General features: G+C 36.7%; 1 protein-coding gene across 4 annotated transcripts in view; it reads right to left on the reverse strand.

The window, feature by feature from the left end:
• Positions 1-15,243, reverse strand: part of ECHDC1 (ethylmalonyl-CoA decarboxylase 1) — a 41,825-nt gene extending 26,582 nt beyond the window's left edge. For 2 of the 4 annotated variants that reach the window (XM_063096650.1, XM_063096653.1), the window contains exons 1-3: positions 13,991-14,024; positions 9,737-9,958; positions 1,922-2,064 (exon numbers count right to left, since the gene is read on the reverse strand). In XM_063096650.1, the coding sequence (XP_062952720.1) occupies positions 1,922-2,064; positions 9,737-9,958; positions 13,991-14,006 (381 nt within the window). In that variant the 5' untranslated portion in view covers positions 14,007-14,024. Of the gene's footprint in view, positions 1-1,921; positions 2,065-9,736; positions 9,959-13,990; positions 14,025-14,719; positions 14,924-15,025 lie in introns of those variants that run through there. The other 2 variants (XM_063096651.1, XM_063096652.1) reach the window with 2 other exon arrangements.
• Positions 15,244-24,333: the final 9,090 nt, after the last annotated feature.

A 24,333-nucleotide genomic window follows, 5' to 3' on the forward strand; every position in this document is an offset into this window, starting at 1 on the left:
ATAATTGACATAGATATGTACCCCCTTCAGTAGATGGAACTTTATTCTGCCTCCCCTGCTGAGTGTGGACTAAACTTAGTGACTTGCTTCCAAAGAGGAGAGTATGGAAAACAGTAGTCCCCCCTCATCTACCTATGGTTTCACTTTCTGCAGTTTAAGTTACCTGCAGTCAACCTTGGTCCAAAAATAGGGGAGTACAATACAATAAGACATCTTGAGAGAGACCACAGTCACATAACTTTTACTACAGTATATTGTGATTGTTCTATTTTATTATTATTGTATTAATCTCTTACTGTGCCTCATTTATAAATTAAACTTTATCACAGGTATATATGTATAGTAAAAAATATAGTATGAGGCTATTATCTTTTAATTTTATTTTTCCATGAACATCACGAAGTACCCTCATGCATATATGGTTCAGTACTATCCAAGTTCAGACATCAACTGAGGGCCTTGGAATGTATCCCATGCAGATAAGGAAGGCCTATACTGTAACTTTGCAATAGAGAAACCAGGCAAACACTATCCTGGCCAGGTGACCAAGGTTAAAATGAACATTAATAAGTCATGTTGATAGCATGTCCCCTTGATATGATGTGATGATAATGGCACTTTACCTCTGATCTTCCTATCAGAAACCAGTAACCCCAGTAAAATATGAGAAAAGATTCTGACAAATTCCAGTTGAGTGATATTCTACAAAATACTTGACCAGTACCCTTCAAAACTGTCAAGGTCATGAAAAACAATAAAAGTCTGACAGATTGTCACAGACAAGAGGAATCTAAGGAAACAGGACAACTAAATGTACTGTGGATGGAATGCTAAAGCAGAAAAATGACAACAGCAGAAAAACTAGTAAAGTACAAATAAAGTGTGGAATTTCTTTTAAAATCACTTTTTTGAAGCATGATTGACATGTTAAAAGGTGTACAAATTTAACATATACAATTTGATGAGTTTGTAGGTTAAGTATATACTCATGAAACTATCACTACCATCAAGGTTGTAGACATATCCACCAACCCCAAAGTTTCTTCCCACCCCCTTCATTATAATTATTTGTGTGTTTGTGTGTATGTGTGTGATAAGAACACTTAACATAAAATCTACCCCTTAGAAAATTTTAAATATACACCATAGTATTGTTATCTGTAAGCACTATGCTGTACAGCAGATCTTCAGAACTTATTTATCTTGCATAACTGAACTCTGTACCATTTAACCATCACCTCTCTGTTTTCCCCTCTTCCCCCCAGCCCCTGGTAGTCACTGTTCTACTCTTTGTTTCTAAAAGTTTCATTATTTTAGATTCCACATATAAGTGAGAGCATACAGTGGAGTTTCATTAATAGTAAATTACCAATGTTGGATCATTAGTTGTGACAAATCTGTGTACCATAGTAATACAAGGTGTTAACAACAGGGAAAACGGGATGTGGGATATATGGGAACTCTGTATACATTTGCAACTTTTCTCTAAATCTAAGGTTATTCTAAATTTTTTTAAAAATTGTTTTTTAAAAAAGAATCAATAGACCTGGTAAAGAAAGAGACAAAGAAGGGGCTGAGAGGAAGCAGCAGGGGCAGTACTGAGAGCAAGAGAGAGAGAGAGAATCACACCCTCTGAAAAAACTGAAACTGAGAGTCCTCTGCTAAACCACAGAGAATAATAATTTCAAAATTTTTAACAGAGAGCCCTTTGTAGATATCCTATTGGTAAAACCTTAAGAATTGTTTCCCCTACATCCTTTCACCTATAATTCCCTCAAAACCAAAACAAAGCAAAAAACCTTCTGACCCTTTGAAAGCTATTAAAGTCATCACAATAACCATATAAGTAAAATATAGACATCTCAGCCATAGATGTCTGATAAACATGTAGAATCTAATGCATAATCCTCACAATGCTTACCTCTGGAGTTCCTAATGCTTTCACAGCATTCAGATCAGATCCTGAAGAGAAAGTATTTTTTGCTCCTCGGACAATGAGGCCTTTCCCCTCTGCCCAATTTTCTAATTCAATCACTTTTTCCAGAAGTTGTAGCATCATAACACCTGCCAGAGAGGGGAAGGGGGAATCAAAAGCACACGTAAGGGACTAGAAAAATAGAAATCATTTAGAAATCATAAGGTGTCAAGCAGGATTCTTAGGTGATATATTTTTACAGATATTTACTGAATGTCTATCAAATGCCCATTTTGCTGGTATTATGGCATACACAAAAGAGGTATATATGACAGTCCCTGTTTTAAAAGTTTAAATTTGTTAATGTATCTATGTCTCTATCTAAAGAAATCACAAAAATATATGAATAGGTAGAAAAATAAAAATATATCATATATATCCTAGGAATAAGAAAATTGGAACGTAGAATATGAGATATGATGATAAAAAAATTATTTCTTAGGATAAAGATAAAACATAGATCTGACTTCACAGCAATACATGTTAAATGTCTCAGCAACAAGTTCAACAAGCTCGATGAGTGTAACATATAACTGTGAGATCTTATGATATATTGGACTACAGTATATAGAGATTCCTATCCTACTCACATCAGAACTAGTATAATACAATGTTGCTTCAGGAAAGGGGAAGTAAATATCATCTTGTCCCATGGTTGACAAATCGTGCTCTGAGGAGCCTGAGGCATGCTATGGAAGTGCTTCACAGGCCTACCAACTACTGAGTCTATAATTTATAGATTAGATTGTTATTTTGGTATCATGCTAAAATTCTACTGGAGCTCCTTTATTGTGAACAAATTTAAAATAGAAACAGCAGAAACTTATTTTAAGATCTAATCAGTAATTTTTAGATATGCTTCTCTTTGGTGATCTTCCAAGTTCATAATGTTCTGAACATAATTTTATTCTTCTCTGCCTAGGAAATGCTTCAGAAGCCAATATAAAGATCATAACAGAGGGTTAAAACTGGCAAATAATCTGTACCACAAGGTTCTAAAACTATATAAGCCACATTAAATTATGTATACTTCTTTAGAATATAAATCCCACAATGTCAAGAACCATTACTTCCTTTGCCATTTTCTGAAATAACTAGTAACAAGGTGTTTCCACAATAAATGTTAAATCAATGTTATTAACTCACAAATAACTAATGCAGTTATTCTTTCCTTTTTAATTTTTTAATTATAACCTGCTTAAAACTGTTACCCTTTCCAAGATGTCTTAGATGCTTTATAAACATTGTTCTTGCTCTCAAATGATTTACAGTCTAGTAAGGAAAACAACAAAAAAGAATCCCACATATTTAGGGTAAGAATAAATCTGTATAGATAAATAAGGACTTTTAATCATCCATAATATTTAAGCTTCTAAAAAAATAATGCTGGCCTTGAGTATTAAAAAAATCTGTACCAGTAGTTAATCTTAAACTTAACTTTCTGTCTTTGTAAAATAAACATTAAGAGTTGGAAGAGACCTTAAAGAGCATCTCGTTGGATGATTTTTAAACCAGGGCTATGGGGGCTCACTCATCTTCTCCCAACCCAACCTAAACAAACAGAATTACCCAAATCAAAGCAGCTCTGCTTTTATCAGTTTTACAGATTACGCATCATATTAATATTTGTTTCCCCTTTAATAAAAAGTTATTTGTAATTATTCAGTAGTAAATTAAAACTGTTTATCTAATGTAACTTTGTAGAGCAGTCTTACCTTTCTAATTCTATTTTTCTTGGGCTATTATTAAAATTGGATTTACTGGCGTGACTGAGCAGATAGGCCTCACCACCACCAGACCCCATCCCCTGCCCGGCTGAGTGTACACTGACCAGAGATGTGCCCCGCTGGAGAGGCCCAAGTCCCGCGGAGACCACGTGCTCTGCAGCACCAGCACACAACCGAGGAGGTAGGCCTCACCGCTACCTGACCCCATCCCCAGCCTGGCTGGGTGCATGCTGACCAGAGAGGCGCCTCCCTGGAGAGGCCAGAGACCCACGGCAGCCACATGTCTCAGGTGCCAGCGAGTGACTGAGCAGACACTGAGGCAGCTGTGCGAAACTGGCAGCCCCAGCAGCATCCTTGCCAGACAAGAGTGTCAAACCAGTGGACTGTGAAATCCCTTGCCACAATGACTAAACATCAAAGGAAAGACACCAGAAATATGAAAAATCAAGAAAGTACACCACCAAAGGGTAATAACTCTCAAGCTCTTGATCCTATAGAACAAGAAGCCCTTAAAATATCTGACAAGGAATTTTGAGTGATAATTCTAAGGAAACTAAATGAGATACAAGAAAACTCAGCTAGATAACATGATGAAATGAGGAAAAGTATGCAGGACCTGAAAGAAGAAATGTAAAAGGAAATCAGTGCCCTGAAAAAGAATGTAGCAGACCTTGCCAAGCTGAAGAATTCATTCAATGAAATAAAAAACACAACAGAGAGTTTAACCAGCAGGCTTGCAGAAGCAGAAGAGAGAACTTCTGACCTTGAAGATGGGCTGTTTGAAATAACACAGGCAGACAAGAAAAAAGAAAAGAGAATTAAAAACATTGAAGAAAATCTAAGAGAGATATCAGACAACCTTAAGTATTCCAGAAGGAGAGGAAAAAGGAGATTGCATTGAAAACATACTAAACAGAATAGTGGTAGAAAACTTCCCAGGTATAGGAAAAGACACAGATCTTCAGAATCAGGAAGCGCAAAGATCCCCAACTGTATTCAACCCAAAAAGGTCTTCTCCAAAACATGTTATAGTCAAATAGGCAAAACTCAAAGACAAAGAGAGAATCTTAAAAGCTGCAAGAGAGAAGCATCAAATCACCTGTAAGGGAGCCCCAATCAGACTAACATCAGACTACTCATCACAAACCCTAAAAGCCAGAAAGGAATGGGATGATATATTCAAAATACTAAAAGACAGAGATTGCCAGCCAAGAATACTCTACCCCACAAGGCTATCCTTCCGTAATGAAGGGCAAATAGTATACTTCTCAGACAAACAAAAATTGTGGGAGTTCAATACCACACAACTACTCTTACAAGAAATTCTCAATGGAGTACTGGGTTTGTTACTTGAAAAATAACCAGTACTGCCATAAGAACTCGAAGAAAAATCAAAACACACTAGTAAAATAAAAATGCCAACAATGAAGAGAAAAAAAAGTTTATCTACAACCCAAGAAACCAACAAATACAGAAGCCAAACAGTAAATCAGAAAGAAAGGAATAAAAGACAGTTAAGATATCCAAACAAAAATGAATAAAATGCTAGGACTAAATCAACACTTTTCAATAACAACTCTTAATGTAAAAGGATTAAATTCCCCAATCAAACAACACAGACTGGCTGACGGGATTAAAATGGAGGACCCAAATATAAGCTGCCACCTCATCTATAAAGACTCACATAGACTAAGAGTGAAAGAATGGAAAGAGATTTACCATGCAAACAAATGAAAAATGAGCTGGAGTAGCTATTCTTATACCTGATAAAATAGACTAAAATCATAAAAAGAGATAGTGAGGGCCACTACATAATGATAAAAGGAATGATCCATCAAGAAGACATAACAATCATAAGTATATACACACCCAATGTCGGAGCAGCCAGATTTATAAAGCAAACTCTATTAGACCAAAAGAAGGAAATAGACACTAATACCATAATAGCAGGGGACCTGAACACCCCATTGTCAATATTGGACAGATCATCTAGGGAAAGAATCAGCAGAGAAACACAAGATCTAAACAACACTCTAGACCAATTGGACTTGGCAGATATCTACAGAACATTTCATCCAACAACCTCAGAATATTCATTCTTCTCATCAGCACATGGATCATTCTCCAGGATAGATCACGTTAGGTCACAAATCAAGTCTCAACAAATTCAAAAAAATTGGAATTATCCCATGTATTTTTTCAGACCACAATGGATTAAAATTAGAAATCAATAACAAATGAAATTCTGGAAACTATACAAACACATAGAAATTAAACAGCATTCTACTTAGTGACATATGGGTCCAAGAAGAAATCAAACAGGAAATCAAAAAATTTATTGAAACTAATGAAAACGATGATACATCATACTAAAACCTCTGGGATACTGCAAAAGCAGTACTAAGGGGGAAATTTATTGCATTAAATGATAACTTCAGAAAAATGGAAAGATGGCAAGTGAACAACCCAATACTTCACCTTAAAGAACTGGATAAATAAGAACAATCCAAACCCAAAGATAGCAAATGGAGAGAAATCATTAAAATCAGACCAGAACTTAATGAAATTGAAACCCAAAAAACGATACAAAAGAGCAATGAATCAAAAAGTAGTTTTTTTAAAAAGATAAATAAAATTGACAAAACATTAGGTTGGCTACCTAAAAATCAAGAGAAAGATCCAAGTAACAAAAATCAGAAATGAAAAAGGTGATATTACAACTGATACATCTGAAATACAAGCAATCATTCGAGACTACTACAAACAACTATATGCCAACAAATTTGAAATTATGGAGGAAATGGATAAATTTCTGAACACACATAAGCTACCAAAACTGAGCCAAGAAGATGTAGAAAATCTGAAAAGACCAATAACAATAAAAGAGATTGAAGCTGTTATGAGAAGGCTCCCAACAAAGAAAAGCCCAGGACCAGATGGATTCACAGCAGAATTCTACCAAGCATTCAAAGAGGAATCGACACCAATTCTATACAAACTATTCCAAAAGATTGAAACAGAGGCAATTCTCCCAAACTCATGCTATGAAGCAAACATCATCCTGATACCAAAACCAGGTAAAGATACAACTAAAAAAGAATACTAGTGAACAGAATACAGCAACACATACGTAAAATTATACACCATGATCAAGTGGAATTCATCCCAGGGATGCAAAGTGGCTCAATATATGCAAATCAATAAATGTGCTATACTGTATCAATAAAATCAAACACAAGGACCATATGATCATCTCTACAGATGATGAAAAAGCATTTGATAAAATTCAACATTCATTCATGACAAAGACTCTCTATAAGTTAGGTATAGATGGAAAGTATCTCAACATAATTAAAGTCATATATGATAAACCCACTGCCAATATCATCCTGAATGATATTGGCATCCTTAAGAACAGGAACTAGACAAGGATGCCCACTCTCACCACTCCTATTCAACATAGTGTTGGAAGTACTAGCCAAAGTAATCAGAGAAGAGAAGGAAATAAAGGGCATCCAGATTGGAAAAGATGAAGTCAAACTGTCCCTGTTTGCAGATGACATGATCCTATATATCCAACAGACTAAAGCCTCTACAAAAAAACTCTTGGAGTTGATAAATGGTTTCAGCAAAGTTGCAGGATACAAAATCAACACACAAAAAATCAGTAGCATTTCTATTCTCCAATAGTGAACATGCAGAACGAGAAATCAAGAAAGCTTGCCCATTTACAGTAGCCACCAAAAAAATAAAATACTTAGGAATAGAGTTAACCAAGGATGTGAAAAATCTCTATAATGAGAACCACAAACCACTGCTGAGAGAAATTTAAGAGGACACAAGATGGAAAGATTTCCCATGGTCTTGGATTGGAAGAATGAACACTGTCAGAATGTCCATACTACCCAAAGTTATATACAAAGTCAATGAAATCCCCATCAAAATTCCAATGACATTTTTCTCAGAAATGGAAAAAACTACCCAGACATTTATATGGAATAACAAAAGACCACGCATAGCCAAAGCAATTATGAGGAAAAAAATAAAGCGGGAGGCATAACACTACCTGACTTTAAACTATATTACAAAGCTATAATAACCAAAACAGCATGGTACTGGCAAAAAATAGACACACTGATCAATGGAATAGAACAGAGAATCCAGAAATCAACACATACACCTACAGCCATCTGATCTTTGACAAAGGCACCAAGGAATGGAAATCATCAAGTCAAAGGTATACCTGTTCCCCAATGTTCATTGCAGCACTTTTTACAATAGCCAAGAGTTAGAACCAGCCCAAATGTCCATTGTCAGATGAGTGGATATGGAAAATGTGGTATATCTACACAATGGAATACTACTCTGCTATAAAAAAGAATGAAATACTGCCATTTGCAACAACATGGATGGACCTAGAGAGAATTATATTAAGTGAAACAAGTCAGGCACAGAAAGAGAAATACCATGTGTTCTCACTTATTTGTGGAAGCTAAGAATAAATAAATAAATACACAAACTGTGGGGGTAGGAAAGAAGATATAACAATTACAATTCCTTGAAGTTGATATGACAAGGGAACAGATATGAGGTTGTTGGGAGGGAGGGGGGGAGAGGGTGCATGGAGGGAGGTTTCAGTAATTGGCCACAATAATCAACCACATTGTATGTTGACAAAATAAACTTAAAAAACAAGAAAAAAAATAATAAATAAATAAAATTGGTTTTACTTCCCTAAACCAATTGAAGGTATGGAACTACATTGTCTAATAAAGTAGCCACTAGCCACATGCAGCTATTTGCACCTGAAATGTGGGTAGTCCAAATTGAGATGTGCAGTAAGTATAAAATAAATAGCAGATTTCAAAGACTTAATATAAAAATAAAAAGGAAACTACCTCATTCATAATTTTTTACATCAGTTACATGTTGGAATAGTATTTTGGATATGCCAAGTTAAATAAAATGTATTATTAAAATTAATTTTATTGTTTCTTTTTGCTTTTTTAAACCATGACTACTAGAATATTTAAAATTACACATGTGGCCCACATTTGTTTCTCGCACTATATACCTATTGGTCAGCACTAATATAGAATATCATCTCTGAATTCTAATTAGTGGTGAGAAAAGTTGTCTTGGGTTTAAAGACCCACCTCCAGTAATTTACAAAGTTTACAGTCTATTGAGTTATGTCTCCAGGTATGATTATATATACTCATAAAGTAGACACATGAAAATCTATTGAGATATTTTTGAGCCCAATATTTTAAATGCTACTAAAGAATATAAATAATCCCCAATGAAGTGCATAACTGTCAAGTAGAGATTAGCACAAATAATATGGAAATGTGAGTGGTGGGTGTTCAGCAAGACTACTCATTAGCTCTTGCATAACATCATAATTCAACTTTGAGGTTTGGCAAAAATTACAAATTACCATATGTTCTCGATCTTCAGGTCTCTTAAATACAAAATTCTTATATGCGAAGAGCCTTGCCTAGCAAATAGAAGGTATTCACCAGAATGTATTCAAGAGTTAGGAAAGGGTCAATAGATAGGTAAGTACATTATCTCTGTTGATTAACAAAAGGAATTACAAGGTTATAAACTAACAATGACAGTCTTATCTCAACTGATTAAAAAAAAATTAAGGTAAGTAATTCTTTCCATTTACAGGCTTTTCTCTTTAGTTTCAGAAAATCTTTGAAAACTCCTTCCCTTGTTTCCCAGTTGCAGTAGCTGAAAACAAACAAATGAAGTATTAAATGGTTAACAAATTTCAGTGGAAAAAATCAAGATTAATTTAACCGTTTTCTTTTTATCAATATCTGTATTCATGGATTTTTGAAAACATTAAAATATTTATAATAAGTAAAAATATTCCTAGTTCATATTACCGAGTTCTTGTTTTTATTTTCATGTTCTACAAAGAGTACCATGACTTTCAAGAATTCTGTCACCAGAAAAAGGATTAAAAGCATGTGTAGCAGGTTAGATTTAGTGTCATTCTTTATTTAGGAAAAGGCAATACCTGAGAAGGCATTCATTTTACTTGGATTGTTCAGAGTAAGAATGCCAATGCCATTGTCTTCCTTCTGAAGGTCAATGGATCCACCAGAAAACTGTTGAAGTTTTTTCTTTACTTCTCCCTCACTGAAGCCATGCAATGTATTATAAATTGACAATCCCGTTGGATGTAGCAATCTTGTCCTCACAGAGAGAGATGGTGTCTTCAAAAGACTTGTTGCCATTTCTGGAAAAGAGAGGTAAGTATGCAATTGTCCATATTAACAGACACTCACTTTTCTATTGTTATATGTTAATAGGCTATAGTACTTTTAGGAGATCATCAGTATGAAACTTCTTTTTTCCCTCCTTCTCAAACCAAATAATTCACAAAGCATGTCATTTTGGTATATCATTGAGAAACAATGACATAGTAACAGCACCTTTATTGGGATCCACTATACTAGGAAGGTTTAGAAAAAAAGGTTGCTGTTCTGTATTTAATACCATTTCCTGCCTCCAGATAGTCTTTCTCATCACAGTACTTCTTTGACCCCCAATCCTTAACTTTTTCTAAGTCTAAGAATAAATTTAGTCCAGATGTCCCCTTGGAAACAATCTCCATGCAGAAATAGTACAAGAGTAATCCCACTCTCTAACAGAAATTTTATTCTTATCATTACCCTTCCCATCTGTGATGCTTCCATCCAAAAAGCTGGAAGAGGTTCTGAGGAAAATAGGGAAGAAAACAGAAATGTGCATGTGGTTTTTGTGTTCTCCAGACTTCTGTCACTCTTTTCTTCTTATTTTATATATACATCCTGGGTAATCTCATCTCTGCCCATAGACTTTTTTTTTTAACCTATATAAACATTTTTGTTGATATAAAACTTTCATTCAGAAAGTATACAAAACCTAAGTTACAGCTCAATGAATTTTCACATCGTGAATAGATTCTAGTAAATGGCATTCACATCAAGGAACAGAACATAATCTGAACCTCAGAAGGTCCCTTGTGCCACCCTTTGATCATGACCCCTCAAATAAAGATAATGACTATCTTGACGTCTAACACCCAAGATTAGTTTGTCCAGTTTTGAACTTTACATAAATTGAATAATATGTATTCTTTTGTGTCTGGTTTCAAACTTCGTGTTTTTGACAGCCATTACCATTATTATGTATAATTATAAAGTCTAAATAGTTCATTATTCTCATTGATATATTCTATTATATGAATATACCACTGTTGCTTTGTGTTGCTTCACCCCCCATGGATTTGTCACCCCACCTCCCCTGGGTGACGGAGATGCAAAGGATTACTCAAAGCCCATCTCTTCTGAGCAGATATCAACATAGAGATATTAGAAATATGAAAACCCCCAAAAATATGACACCACCAAAAGAATGCAGTAAGTTTCAAATACTAGTCCCTAAAAAACAGGAAACCCTTGAAATGATTGAAAAGGAATTCCAAGCAACAATCTTAAGGAAACTCATTGAGATATGAGAAGACTCAGACAACATAATGAGACAAGAAAAAAAATCCAGAATATGAAAGAGGATATTTATAAAGAGATTAATACCTTAAAAAAGAATGTAGCAGAACTCATGGAACTGAAAGATTCACTCAACGCAATAAAAAACACAACCAATAGCTTAACCAGCAGGCTAAACAATCAGGAGAAAGAATTTCTGATCTTGAAGATAGTCTTTTTGAAATAATTCATGCAGACAAAAAAAGGAAAAAAGAATTTTAAAAAATGAAGAAAATCTAAGAGAGCTAACAGACAACGTTGAGTGCACAAAGATTCAAATCATGGGTGTTCCAGAAGGGGAGGAGAAAGGAAAAGGCATGGAAAGCCTATTCCACAAAATTATAACAGAAAAATTCCCAGGTATAGGGAGAGACACGGTCCTTCAGATCCAGGAAACTCAAAGATCCCCAAACAGATTCAACCCAAAAAGGTCCTCTCTGAAACACATTATAGTCAAACTGGCAAAGCTCAAAGACAAAGAGAGAATCTTAAAAGAAGCAAAAGAAAAGTGTAAAGTCACCTATAAGGGAGCCTCTGTCAGACTAACAGTAGACTTCTCAACAGAAACTCTACGTGTCAGAATAAAATGGGATGATATATTCCCCCCAATAAAACACTAAAAGAAAAAAACTGCCAGCCAAGAATACTATACCCAGCAAGGCTATCCTTCAGAAAGGAGGGAAAAATAGTGTATTTTCCAGACAAAAACTGCAGGAGTTCACCACCACACAACCAGCCTACAAGCAATCCTAAAGGGAGTCCTGCATCTGGAATACAAAAAATGATAATCACTACCATGAATACACAAGAAAAAAAATCCACTGGTAAAACAAAAATGCAAACAAGAAAGAAAAACTAAATCTTACCACCACAAAGAACCATAATGACAGTGTAGTAATGCCCCTGCTTTATTCCTGATTGTGGTAATTTTGGTCTTCTTTTTTTATTGGTCAGTCTACATAAAGGTTTGCAAGTTTTGTTGATCATTTTAAAGAAAATAAAAATACTTGATTAGATTCTTGGCATATGGGCCATTAAGTGTCAGTTTACATGGCCCAAAAATTTATAGAATGGGATCCAAGTGTAGAGACAACACATGCATATGGTAAGAACATTTGATAAGAAGTATTTTGTAGCAATTTAGTGGATATTTACTGAATTCCTTCTAGTGATCTCTCCTTTGCTAGCTACTTCAGAGAGAAAGCAAGCAGTTTTACATTTAAAAAGTTTTCAATTTCATCAGTGAAACAAAATACGCACACACAAAGCAAAAAATTTAAATATCGAATTGAAAATAAAGTCTCTCTTTTTATCAACTCTACTAGAGATTTGCATTCAATCTAAAATACAGTTTTAACTTTATTAAAGGGTATATTCTTTTTCACCAGTAAACTTTTACCATGTAGTTCTAGGATTTTCTATAGGTACAAATGGATCAAATCAGTGCACAGGATTACGGTACTCTATTTCCCTTCATTCTAATTTTTAAAATTCTAAGCAGAAATATGACAAAAATCAAGCAACATACAAGCTCCCTTGGGGAGTAACTAAAGGAAAACAAATTCAGATCACCTTTTTTTTTTTTTTTTTTTAAGTTCCTTCTGGCCAAATTATTGGCAGACAAAGATACCCTTAAAATTCTCATTTTACATGTTTTCAGAGTATCATTTCTTCAAAAGTTTATGTTAGAGTTAATGTGTTACAGCAAGAAAATTATATAGTCCCACTTCCTTTCCTAAAACAAATTTGAAAGTACAAGTGAACACAGAGAATTTGAGATTCAGGTTCTGTTTAAGCATGCAGTTAAGTAATGGGTATTTTGGATTTCTTCCAGAATCACACAGCAATAAAAAGGTTCCAAGGCATTTACAATTTTATAAACTTTCTTCAGGGCAAAAGGTATGTTTAAGGCTTGTCATGCAAGGTGCCTTGCTGTCCCACCACAAAGCAGATTCTGTCCAACTGAGCCAAGCTCACTGCCAAGCCAATGAAAGGGGGAAGGGAGCAGAACTCCTATGGCTGAAATCAAAAATTTCACTCGCCATTTTTTTTTTCAAGTTCTGCAAAGATGATCAAATACAATTTCCCTCAGTGCACAGGGAATAAGCTCGATGTTCTCTTAAAACTCCTTACCCATTACTAAATCCAGAAAACTAACACAAACTCATACTTAATTAGAAAACAATTAGTCTAAGACACCTGTAGTAAACAAAGAAAAATCAGAAGTATTTGATTTTAGATTGTAAGTACATAGCCTGTTTCTCAAGTTCTGATTTGGTTTTGGGCTGTCATCATATAAACTACCTTTTGAGTTTCTTTACATGCTACCCACACACCCTACTCCGTCACGCTGCCAAACAAAAACAAAAACAAAAACAAACAAAAAAAAAACTTTGTTCCTAAAATCCTTCAGGTTTTCTCATCATTCCAAGCCTTTGCATATAGGATCTCTCTGTTACACTTTTCTCTTCCTCAGAGTAATTCTAAATCATCTCTGACCCCCTAGACTACATAAGGTCTCCTTTCTGTCTGCTCTCACATCTACATGCCTTATCTAATCTTCACTCACACTTGGCTGTAATTACTTCTTCCACTAAATCCCACTAGATTTAGCTGCAAGAAGGCATTTGCAGTGCTTAGCTCAAGGCCCGGCAAACAGTAGTTACCAATAATAATTTTCTTAAGGACTAAATTCCATACAGGGGCTCAAGAATTTGGCCACAAACCAACTCACAACTCACCCTGTTTCGGCTCCATTCCTCTTCGTAAACTGGTTTCCCTTACTGGAATGACGATCACTGGCTATGCCTTAACTTTTTAACCACTCACTTTTCAGGTAAGCACCCAATAAGATGTCAAGAAAAGATCAGCTGTTTTATTACTAACCTCCTCCCTCTCCTAGTAGATTTCACAATTATACTTCTACCCTCAAGCATATCTCTTCCAAGAGTGCTAGGGGTCCACTGTCATTCCTGCTCGTGTCCAGTTTAACTCTATACCTCCAACACCTAGAGCGGTATCTCTTATACATTAGGCTCTCAGATGTGGAAGTGAGGCAAGAAAGCAGAGTGCTGAAGTAAACGTTCTCACAAGTCCTTACCAGCCATTTTATTTTTTTATTTTTTTATTTTTAAGATAACCGGTAAGGGGATTTTAACCCTTGGCTTGGTGTTGTCAGCACCACACTCTCCCAAGTGAGCCACAGGCCGGCCCCTTACTAGCCTTTTCAACTTGTAATTTATCTGTGGTTTCAGTCCCCTAGTATGTATGTGTAACGTTAGTTATTGCACCTCAAAAAAAAAAAAAAAAAAAAATCTAGGATAAAGAAACCATACTAAAATTGTGTTGCTTATTTTCTTGTTGGTGAAAAGGTGGCTGCTAGAAACAAATGATACAAGAAACGCTTTAGGTAGCAAGACAATTTAATAAATAGGTAGAGAAAAAGTTATAGAAGTCCCAAGGAACATTACCTAATTTAGCACAGGGCCTTGAAGGTATTCAGAAATTAAAATAGTGCGTGGAAAGCAAGCCTCCCTATCCTTCTGAAAACGTTAAGAGAACGTTCTCTGCGAAGTTTTGCTCTCTTCCCACCGCCCTCCTTCACGTGGGAACGTCCGGCCGCGGCGCTCCGCACTGCGGGCCCACGCCCAGCAGGGGGCAGGCCTGCGCGGCGGCCTCGCAGGCGACTGGCCGCGGAGTCGGGGAGGCTCACCGATCGGAATGCTTTTGGAAAAGCGCTAGAGTCCGTACCACAGCCACATTCTAGGAATTTTTACCTGATGACACTTCAAGTGTAGCGTTAGGGCCAGACCCTACGGCCACACAGCCGTGGAGGCGGCGGCGGAGGGGACTTCCTTTTCCGCTGTCCCGCCACCCTCTTCCGCTCCGCTGCACCTCCTTCCGCTTTCCTCGTTTTCTTTCCTTTCCCCAGACCCTCTCCCTCTTCCCGCGTCCACCCTGCGCTCCTCCACGTCCTCCTTCTCCTCGGCGCCCCCTTCACGGCCCCAGGCTCCCCTGTCCTGTCCCCAGCGGCCCTCCTCTGTGCCCCGGACGTCCCGCCCTCGCCGCCAGACGCCCTTTCCCGTGAGCACTTGGCGCGCCTGCCTCCTTTCGAGTGTCGGGGGCGAGGCCCGGGCTGCGGCCCCCGTTGTCCTTGCTGCCAGTTTTAGGTTCTGCGGCTCACAAATAGGGCTGGTGAAAGGACGCTGCCGATTGTCGCTTTTTTCGTGCTCCGCTGTAAACGTGGGAAGAAGTGGAGGGAAGAAGCCAGTTTAGGAGAATAGTGAAAGTGGGGACAAAGAAAGGTGTGGGCGGCGCCCCTTTTTTAGATGTCTTGGCTCCTGAGAGGGGATGGGTATTTTGACCGTTTTGTCTTTTAATCCAAATAGTATATGTTCTTAGTGTGATAAGGTCTTTATAAAGCTCAGCAAGCTTAAAATCCTGTGCCAGTACGTATTTTTTGGCGCAGACAGAAGTGCTTTGGAAGGTAGCTGAAAGGGGAGGTCATTTTGAACCAGGATTGGGATTGTTTTGTTAAAGAGGAGGGACTGCAGGTGAATCTTAGGTAGCCGATGTCAAAGATAAGCACAACTGGACATCGGTTAAAGCGGTGAAAACAGACTTCATTCAGTAACTACTGACAGTAGGGGAAAGAGCTGAGCTTCATTCTGATTTGTGCAATTTATCCAGAGGTGATTTGGGCATTTTAAAGAGAGAATGAGGGAGTAGGGAATGCAGATGCTCAGTAGAGTCAGAGTAGTGAGAAAGTGCAAAGGGTTGGTCAGTGTAAATGTGATTAGGCCAACTGTGTGTGTTAGCTGGCAGTTAACTAAGATAGGATTCTGTCTTCTATCTTATTTTAGTAAATGCTTTAGCAAAGGGAGGTCAGGGGCCCATCCTCAGTTGTGTTGGCTGGAACAAGTAGTTCAGCTTTCTCACGTAGGCACATTAAAGGTGGCTGGAGTCATCCTAGGAATGTGGCCTTATTATGCTAGAGGCCATGCTAGAGTTTGGTCAAATCTCTTAGAGCAGAGGTTTGGATGGAGTTGTCATAAATAAGGTTTGGATAAGCAAAGGGAATATTCTAGTGTGAGGAACAGAACTTTCCAAGGCACTGAAGCACAGATGATAACCAAGTTTTACGGTATGGAGATGTGTATGATAGGGAAGAAGTAGCAACTCAGTTTGGACTGGTAGGAACAAGTCATTACTAGAAGTATTTAATTCCAATTTATTACGAAATGGACAACTTAAGCTATTACACTTTGTTGAACAGGAAGGTCACTTGATTAAATGGTGATTTGGGAGAATTAATCTTATCAGTTTGCAGAGTGAGTACGAGTGACTGGATGTATTATTTGTACCATAAGTTTGTATCTGGTACTGCAGCCTTTCCAGATTGACAGCAGTGACTAAGAGGCTTGACCTGTGGACATTTTTGTGTAGCTTCCTGATAGTGTCTTTCTTAAATAAATAGAAAACAAAGTGCATCATTTGGGCATGATACCATCTCATGCCTTGTCTTTTTCCCAAATATTTGATTACTTGCTAGTTCTCAAAGAATTTAACAGGTTGAGGAGATAAAATGTGTGAAAATTATATAAAAACTATCAAAAGAGGTCCAAAGCTCGGTTGGAATTATGAGGAGGAAAAGAGCTTGGCAACCAGTGGCACAGAAGAGACATGTATTTTCAGTACAGTGACTGTAATCTGCTAACAGATAATACAGTATTTCTTTTTTTTACTTAAGGAGTGCCTATTCACCCACAGCTGTGGGAGTATAATATGGAGGTGGGTGGGGATCTGTAGTGAGGTGTGTTCAGAGGTATTAGGCAGTGGCCTAAAATAACAAATTCTATTAATATTTGTTGGTATTTCATATTATGCAATCCCCCCTCATACCCACCGTATGGGTACATTAGGAATTAGTCCTGATAAATTGGAATAGACTTTGAGACTAAACCACAAAAACAAAGTGTCCTGAGAAGACAGGAAGGTGGGAGCTGGGAGGTCTGAGACGAAGGTATCTGGTACTTACTCCCCATACCCTATAGAAAGAGGGAAAATTTGCTATCCCAAGACCTCATCTTTCCCATTTTTTTTTTCTTTTCCTCCATATCTATATGTATAGCAATTCAATATAACTGCACATACAAGTTACTATAAAAATACCTTTAACTGCAATAACCATTGATTAAACCACAAACTAAAGGTTCATGCACTGTAGTATTAGCATGCCAATATCTAATTATCCTTTAACTTCTGGCTCAATTTACAAATATTGGATGGTGATAGAATTTGGATGTTATTGTCCCTGCAAAACTCATGTGGAAATCTGATGCCCAGTGTGGCAGTGTTGGGAGTTGTTTTGAGTCATGGGGGCAGATCCCTCATGAATGGATTAATGCTCTCCCTGTGGGGTGGGGGTAGTGAGTGAGTTCTCTGTTAGTTCCCATGAGAGTTGGTTGTTTAAAAGACCCCAGCAACTCCCTTCTCTCTCTCTTGCTTCCTCTCGGCATGTGTTCTGCTTGTACCCACTGGCTGCCTGCCACTTTCCACCATGAGTAGAAGCAGTCTAAGGCCTGCGCCAGATGCAGCTGTCCCAGAATCGTAAGCCAGATAAACCTGTTCTTCATGAATTATCCAGTCTCAGGTATTCTGCTATAGCAACACAAAACAGGCTACTAAAACATGGCCATTTCTTTAATTATTTGAGTTTTCATAAAATATTGATCCAGTTGTAATTATTCTCCCCCTCTCTCACTTGACCCACTTTTAAACTGCTTTGTTCTCTCTTACCCATACCATCTTCTGTAATCAGGAATTTTTAAGGTCTGCTCTTGAGAGATTGGCTCTATGACAGAACCCAGGACATTCAGCTCCTTGCTGAGGCTTCTCAGAATTTTGTTATCCCAGGACATTGAGCTCCTGGATTAGGCTCAAAATCTTATTACCCAACCCAAGTCTGGCTGCTTGCCCCAAACAAAAACAAATGACCCAAAAGTCACATGTTGGTAAAAATGGAAGTTGACTTTTATTCAGGAATACCAGTGACCTGAGTTGAGATGTTAAGCCAACCCATCTCTTTGGTAAACCTGAAGAATGAGCAGACTAAAACCATATCAAAGACTCAGATTTACTGAGGGGTTTTTGGAGAGGGAATTGAGGGAATGGAATGTGGGAAGTGAAAAACAGAAGGGAGGGGACATTTAAGGGGCCGGATGCAAATTCTCATTTCCTGGTATTCTCCCAGCTATTAAAAAAAAAGGTATTGATCTCTACTGGCATTAAAACAAAAACAAAAAACTTTTTGTTTGTTTATTTAGAATTATAATGTTTCTAGAGCTAGCTTGTGGCTCACTTAGGAGAGCGTGGTGCTGACAACACCAAGTCAAGGGTTAAGATCCCCTTACCAGTCATCTTTTTTGTTTTTTTTAAAGAATTTTGTGTGTTCTCAAGTAGTAAACCAATGAAAGTCTTAAAATTAGAGGTGTTGTGTGAAGTGAGTCTTGAAAGACTAACGCAAAAGACTGAAGAGAAAGGCATTTCACATAGGAAGCAGCATGTGTAAAGATGTGCGGGTATGCAACAGCATGGTTCATTTAGAAAACCAGAAGTATAGCTGTATAGTGGAAGTGGGAGAATACACAGACACCTCAAATGCCTCCTCAGCTTTCTGCATTTCTCTTTTTAAAGACTTCAAAATTTCCTTCTTTGGGGGCCAGCCCGTGGCTCACTTTGTAGTGTTGATAACACCCAGGCCACAGTTTCGCATCCCTATGTAGGGATGGCCGGTTAGCTCACATGAGAGTGTGTGGTGCTGACAACACAGATCCCCTTACCAGTCATCTTTAAAAAAAAAAAAAATTTCATTTTTTGACACATAATAATTGTACGTATTTATGGATGCAGAGCAATATTTCAATACATGTATATACTGTGTGATCAAGTCAGACTAATTATCATATCCATCACTGCAAACATTTATTAATTCTTTGTGATGAGAACATTTGAAAATATGCAATAAATTATTGTTAATTACAGACACCTAGCCCTACTACAGAATACTAGAACATATCCTTCCTGTCTAGCTGTCATTCTATATTAGTTAAGCAGCATCTCACTTTTCCCCTCTCCCCTACTCTTCCAATCTCTGGTAACTGCAGTTTTACTCTCTACTTTTATGAGCTCACATTTTTTTAGCTCCCACATATGAGTGAGAGCATGTGGTATTTATCTTTCTATGCCTGACACTTCACTCTACAAAGTTCAGGCTCATCCATGTTGCCACAAATGATGAGATCTCATTCTTATGGCCTAGTAGTATTCCATTGTGTATCTATATATATATACCACATTTTCTTTTCTTTTTGTTTTTAGTTGATGATATGTATTTGTAGGGTACAGAGTTGAATATCAGTACATATGTAAAATATGTGATGATCATATCAGGATAATTAATATAGTCATCATTACAAAATATAATCATTCTTTATGATGCTTTACTGATTACTAGCCCTCTCCCCCTTTCTCACCTCTGATAACAACTGTTCTGTTCTCTCCTTTGGAAATTTCAACATATTGTTGTGATCATTGTATATTTCTTTTTTATTTATTTGTCAGTATTTTAGCTTCCACTAATGAGTGAGGACATGCAGTATTTCTCTGTGTTTTCTGGCTTATTGCACTTAATATAATTTTCTCCACGTTTGTACATGTTGGTACAAATGGCAGAATTTCGTTCTTTTTTATGGCTGAGTAGTATTTCATTGTGTATACATACCACATTTTCCTTATCCAGTCATCTGTCGATGGTTCCATCTCTTGGCTATTGTAAATAAAGCTGCCATAAACATGGGAGTCCAGGTATCCCTTCAACATGAAGATTTCCATTCCTTTGGGTGTATACCCAGCAGTGGAATTGCTGGATTGTATGGCCATTCTATCTGGGGTTGTTTGAGAAACCTCCACACTGTTTTGTATAGTGGCTGCATTAATTTACAGTCCCACCAACAGTCTTGGGGGGCTCCCCTTTCTCCACATCCTCACCAGCAGTTGTTATTCTCCGTCTTTTTGATAAAGCCAGTCTGAATGGAGTGAGATGATATCTCAAAGTGGTTTTTATTGCATTTTCCTGATGCTTAGAGATGTTGAGCATTTTTTCATGTATCTGTTGGCCATTTGTATATCTTCTTGAGAAATTTCTAGTCAATTATTTTGCCCAATTTTTAATCAGGTTACTTGTTTTTTCACTGTTAAGTTGTTTGCATTCCTTGTATATTAAACTCTTGTTAGATGGATAGTTTGTAAATATTTTCTCCCATTATGTAGTTTGTCTTTTCACTCTGTTGATTGTTTCCTTTGCTGCACAAAAGCTTTTTAGTTTGATATAATCCCATTTATTTATTTTTTCTTTTGTTCCCTGTAATTTTGAGGTCTTATTCATAAAGTCTTCACCCAGTCCTACATCCTGATGTGTTTTTGTTTAGGAGTTTTATAGTTTCAGGTCTTCTATTTAAATTTTAATCCATTTGGGTTGATTTTGGTATGTGGTGAAAGTCATGGGTCTAGTTTCATTCTTCTACACATGGATGTCCAATTTTTCCAGCACCATTTACTGAAGAGGCAGTCTTTTCCTCAGTGTGAGTTCTTGGCACCTTTGTTGAAGATCACTTGGCTGTAAGTATGTGGGTTGATTTCTGGGTTCTCTATTCTGTTCCATTGGTCTGTGTGTCTGTTTTTAAGCTAGTACCATACTGTTTTGATTACTATAGCTTTGTAGTATAAGTTGAAGTGAGATAGTATAATGCCTCTGGCTTTTTTTTTTCTTTGCTCAGGATTGCTTTGGCTACTTGGGGTCTTTGTTGTTCCATATGAGTGTTAGGATTGTTTTTCTATTTCTGTGATGAATGTCATTGATATTTTGATGGGAATTACATTGAATCTGTAATTCACTATGGATAGTATGGACATTTTCACAGTGTTAATTCTTCCAATCCCTGAGCATGGAATGTCATTCCAACTTTTTTGTCCTCTTTAATTTCTGCCAGCAGTGATTTGTAGTTCTCATTATTAAATTTATTCCTAGGTATTTTAATTTTTTTGGTGGCTATTATAAATGTCCTTGGTTTCCTGATTTCTTGTTCTGTTAGTTTGTTATTGGAGTATAAAAACACTACTGATTTTTGCACACTGTTTTGCTATCCTGTGACTTTGCTGAAATTGTTTATTGGCTCTAAGAGTTTTTTGATAGAGTCTTTTGGTTTTTCTCTGTATAGGATCATATCATCTGCAAACAGAAACAATTTAACTTTGTCTTTTCTAATTTGGATGCCCTTTATTTCTTTCTCTTGCCTGATTGCTCTGTCTAATACTTCTAACACTATGTTAAATAGGAATGATGAGAGTGGGCATCCTGTCTTGTTCCTGTTCTTAAAGGAAAAGCTGAAGGCTTTTCCCCATTCAAGATGATGTTGGCAGTGGGTTTGTCATATATGGCTTTTACTGTTTTACTGTTTTTCTTCTACACCTAATTTGTTGAGAGTCTTTATCATGAAGGGATGTTTAATTTTGTCAAATGCTTTTTTCTGTGTCTCTTTAGATAATCGTGGTTTTTGTCCTTGATTTTGTTGATGTGGTGTATCACATTTATTGACTTGCATGTGTTGAACCATCCTTGCATCCCTAGGATGAATCCCACTTGATCATGACCTATAATCTTTTTGATGTATTGCGGTATTGTGTTTGCTAATATTTTGTTGAGGATTTTTACTTCTGTGCTCATCAAGGATTTTTGCTTGTAGTTTTCTTTGTTATATCTTTGTCTGATTTTGTAATCAGGGTGATGCTGGCTTCATACAGTGAGTTTGGGAGAGGAGCCTCTGTTTCAATTTTTTGGATTAGTTTGAAAAGGACTGGTATTAATTCTTCTTTAAAGATTTGTGTAGAGGCCGGGCTATGGCTCACTCGGTAGAGTGCGGTGCTGATAACACCAAGGCCACAGGTTCGGATCCTATATAGGGATGGCCAGTTTGCTCACTGGCTGAGCGTGGTGCTGACAACACCAACCCAAGGGTTGAGATCCCCTTACCGGTCATCTTTAAAAAAAAAAAAAAAAAAGATTTGGGTAGAATTCAGCAATGAAGCCATCAGGTCCTGGGCTTTTTTGTTGTTGTTGGGAGACTGCTGATTACTTCTTCAATCTCATTGCTTGTTACTGGTCTGTTCATAGTTTTTTTTTTCCTCTTGGTTCAGTCTTGGTAGTTTTTATGTGTTCAGAAATTTATCCATTTCCGTTTGGTTTTCACATTTGTTGGTGTACAGTTTTTCATAATAGTCTCTAATTATTCTTTGTATTTCTATGGTATTGGTTGCAATGTTCCTATTTCCTTTCTGATTTTTGTTATTTGGATATGCTCTCTTTTTTATTTTTCTTTTTTTGTTAACCTGGCTAATGGTTTGTCTATTTTGTTTACCTTCTCAAAAACCCAACTTTTTGTTTCATTAATTTTTGTATCATTTTTTCTGGTCTTTATTTCATTTAGTTCTGCTCTGATCTTAATTATTTCTTTCTGTCTGCTGATTTTGGAATTAGATTATTCTTGTTTTTCTAGTTCTTCCTGGCATAACAGTAGGTTGTTTATTTGAAGCCTTTCTGTTCTTTTGATGTAAGTATTTATTGCAATAAGCTTCCCTCTTAGTACTGCTTTTGCAGTATCCCACATGTTTTGGTGTGATGTGTCTTTACCTTCATTGGTTTCCAGAAATTTTTTGATTTCCTGTTTAATTTCTTCTTTGACCCATAGGTCATTCAGGAGCACATGGTTTAATTTCCATGTATTTGTACAGTTTCCACACTTTTGCTTGTTACTGATTTATAGTTTTAATCTGTTGTGGTCTGAAAAGATACTTGAAATGATTTCATTTTAAAAATTTGTTGAGATTTGATTTGTAACCTAACATGTGACTTATCCTGAAGAATGTTCTGTGTGCTGAAGATAAGGAAGTATATTCTTTAGTTTTTGTATGAAATGTTCTGTAGATGTCTGCCAACTCCATTTGGCCTAAGATGTGGTTTAAGTCCTTTGTTTCTCTATTGATTTGCTGCCTAGATGATCTGTCCAATATTGAGAGGGGGTGCCGAGGTACCCCACTATTGTTTTATTGGGGTCTCTATATCTCTTAAGGTCTAAAAATGTGGGTTTTATATATCTAGGTGCTCCGGAGTTGAATGTGTTTATATTTATGACTGTTATGTCTTGTTGCTGGATAGTTCTTTTTATCATTGTATAATGGCATTTTTGTCCTTTTTTTATGGGTTTTTGATTTAGAGTCTATTTTATCTGATGTAAGAATAGCTACATTTACTCATTTTTGATTTCCATTTATGTGGTATATCTTTTTCTATCTCTTCACTTTTAGCCTGTATGAGTCTTTACAGGTGAGGCGAGTTCTTGTGGGCAGCATAAACTTGGGTCTAGCCTTTTAATATAATCAGCCAGACTATGTCTTTTGAGCAGGGAATTCAGTCCATTTACATTTAGGGTCATTAATGAAAGGTTTTGTCTTGTTCCTGACATTTTATTAACTTTTGTTTGTTTTTTTAAAATATCTTTTGTTCCCTTCTGTCCCTTTTTCTGTTCATTTTTGGTGTTCATTCTTTTATGAGGTGATAAGATATAATTTTTTTTTTGTCATTTGCATATCTGTTCTACCAGTGGGTTTTGTGTTTTGTCATGTATTCATGGTGGTGATTATCATTTTCTGGATTCTAGATGCAGGCCTCCTTTGAGGATTTCTTGTAAGGCTGGTTGTGTGGTGGTGAACTCCCATGATTTTTGTCTGTCTGGGAAATACACTATTTCTCCTTTATTTCTGAATGATAGCCTTGCTGAGTATAGTATTCTTGGCTGATTTTTTTTTTCTTTTAGTACTTTGAATGTATCATCCCATTCTCTTCTGTCCTGTAGTGTTTCCACTGAGAAATCTGCTATTAGTCTGGTGGGAACTCTGTCATAGGTTACTTGTCAGTTGTCTATTGTTATTTTGGAATTTTCTCTTTGTCTTTGAGTTTTGCCAGTTTGTG

Source organism: Cynocephalus volans, chromosome 5, assembly GCF_027409185.1.
Source record: "Cynocephalus volans isolate mCynVol1 chromosome 5, mCynVol1.pri, whole genome shotgun sequence".
Taxonomy (NCBI): Eukaryota; Metazoa; Chordata; class Mammalia; order Dermoptera; family Cynocephalidae; genus Cynocephalus; species Cynocephalus volans.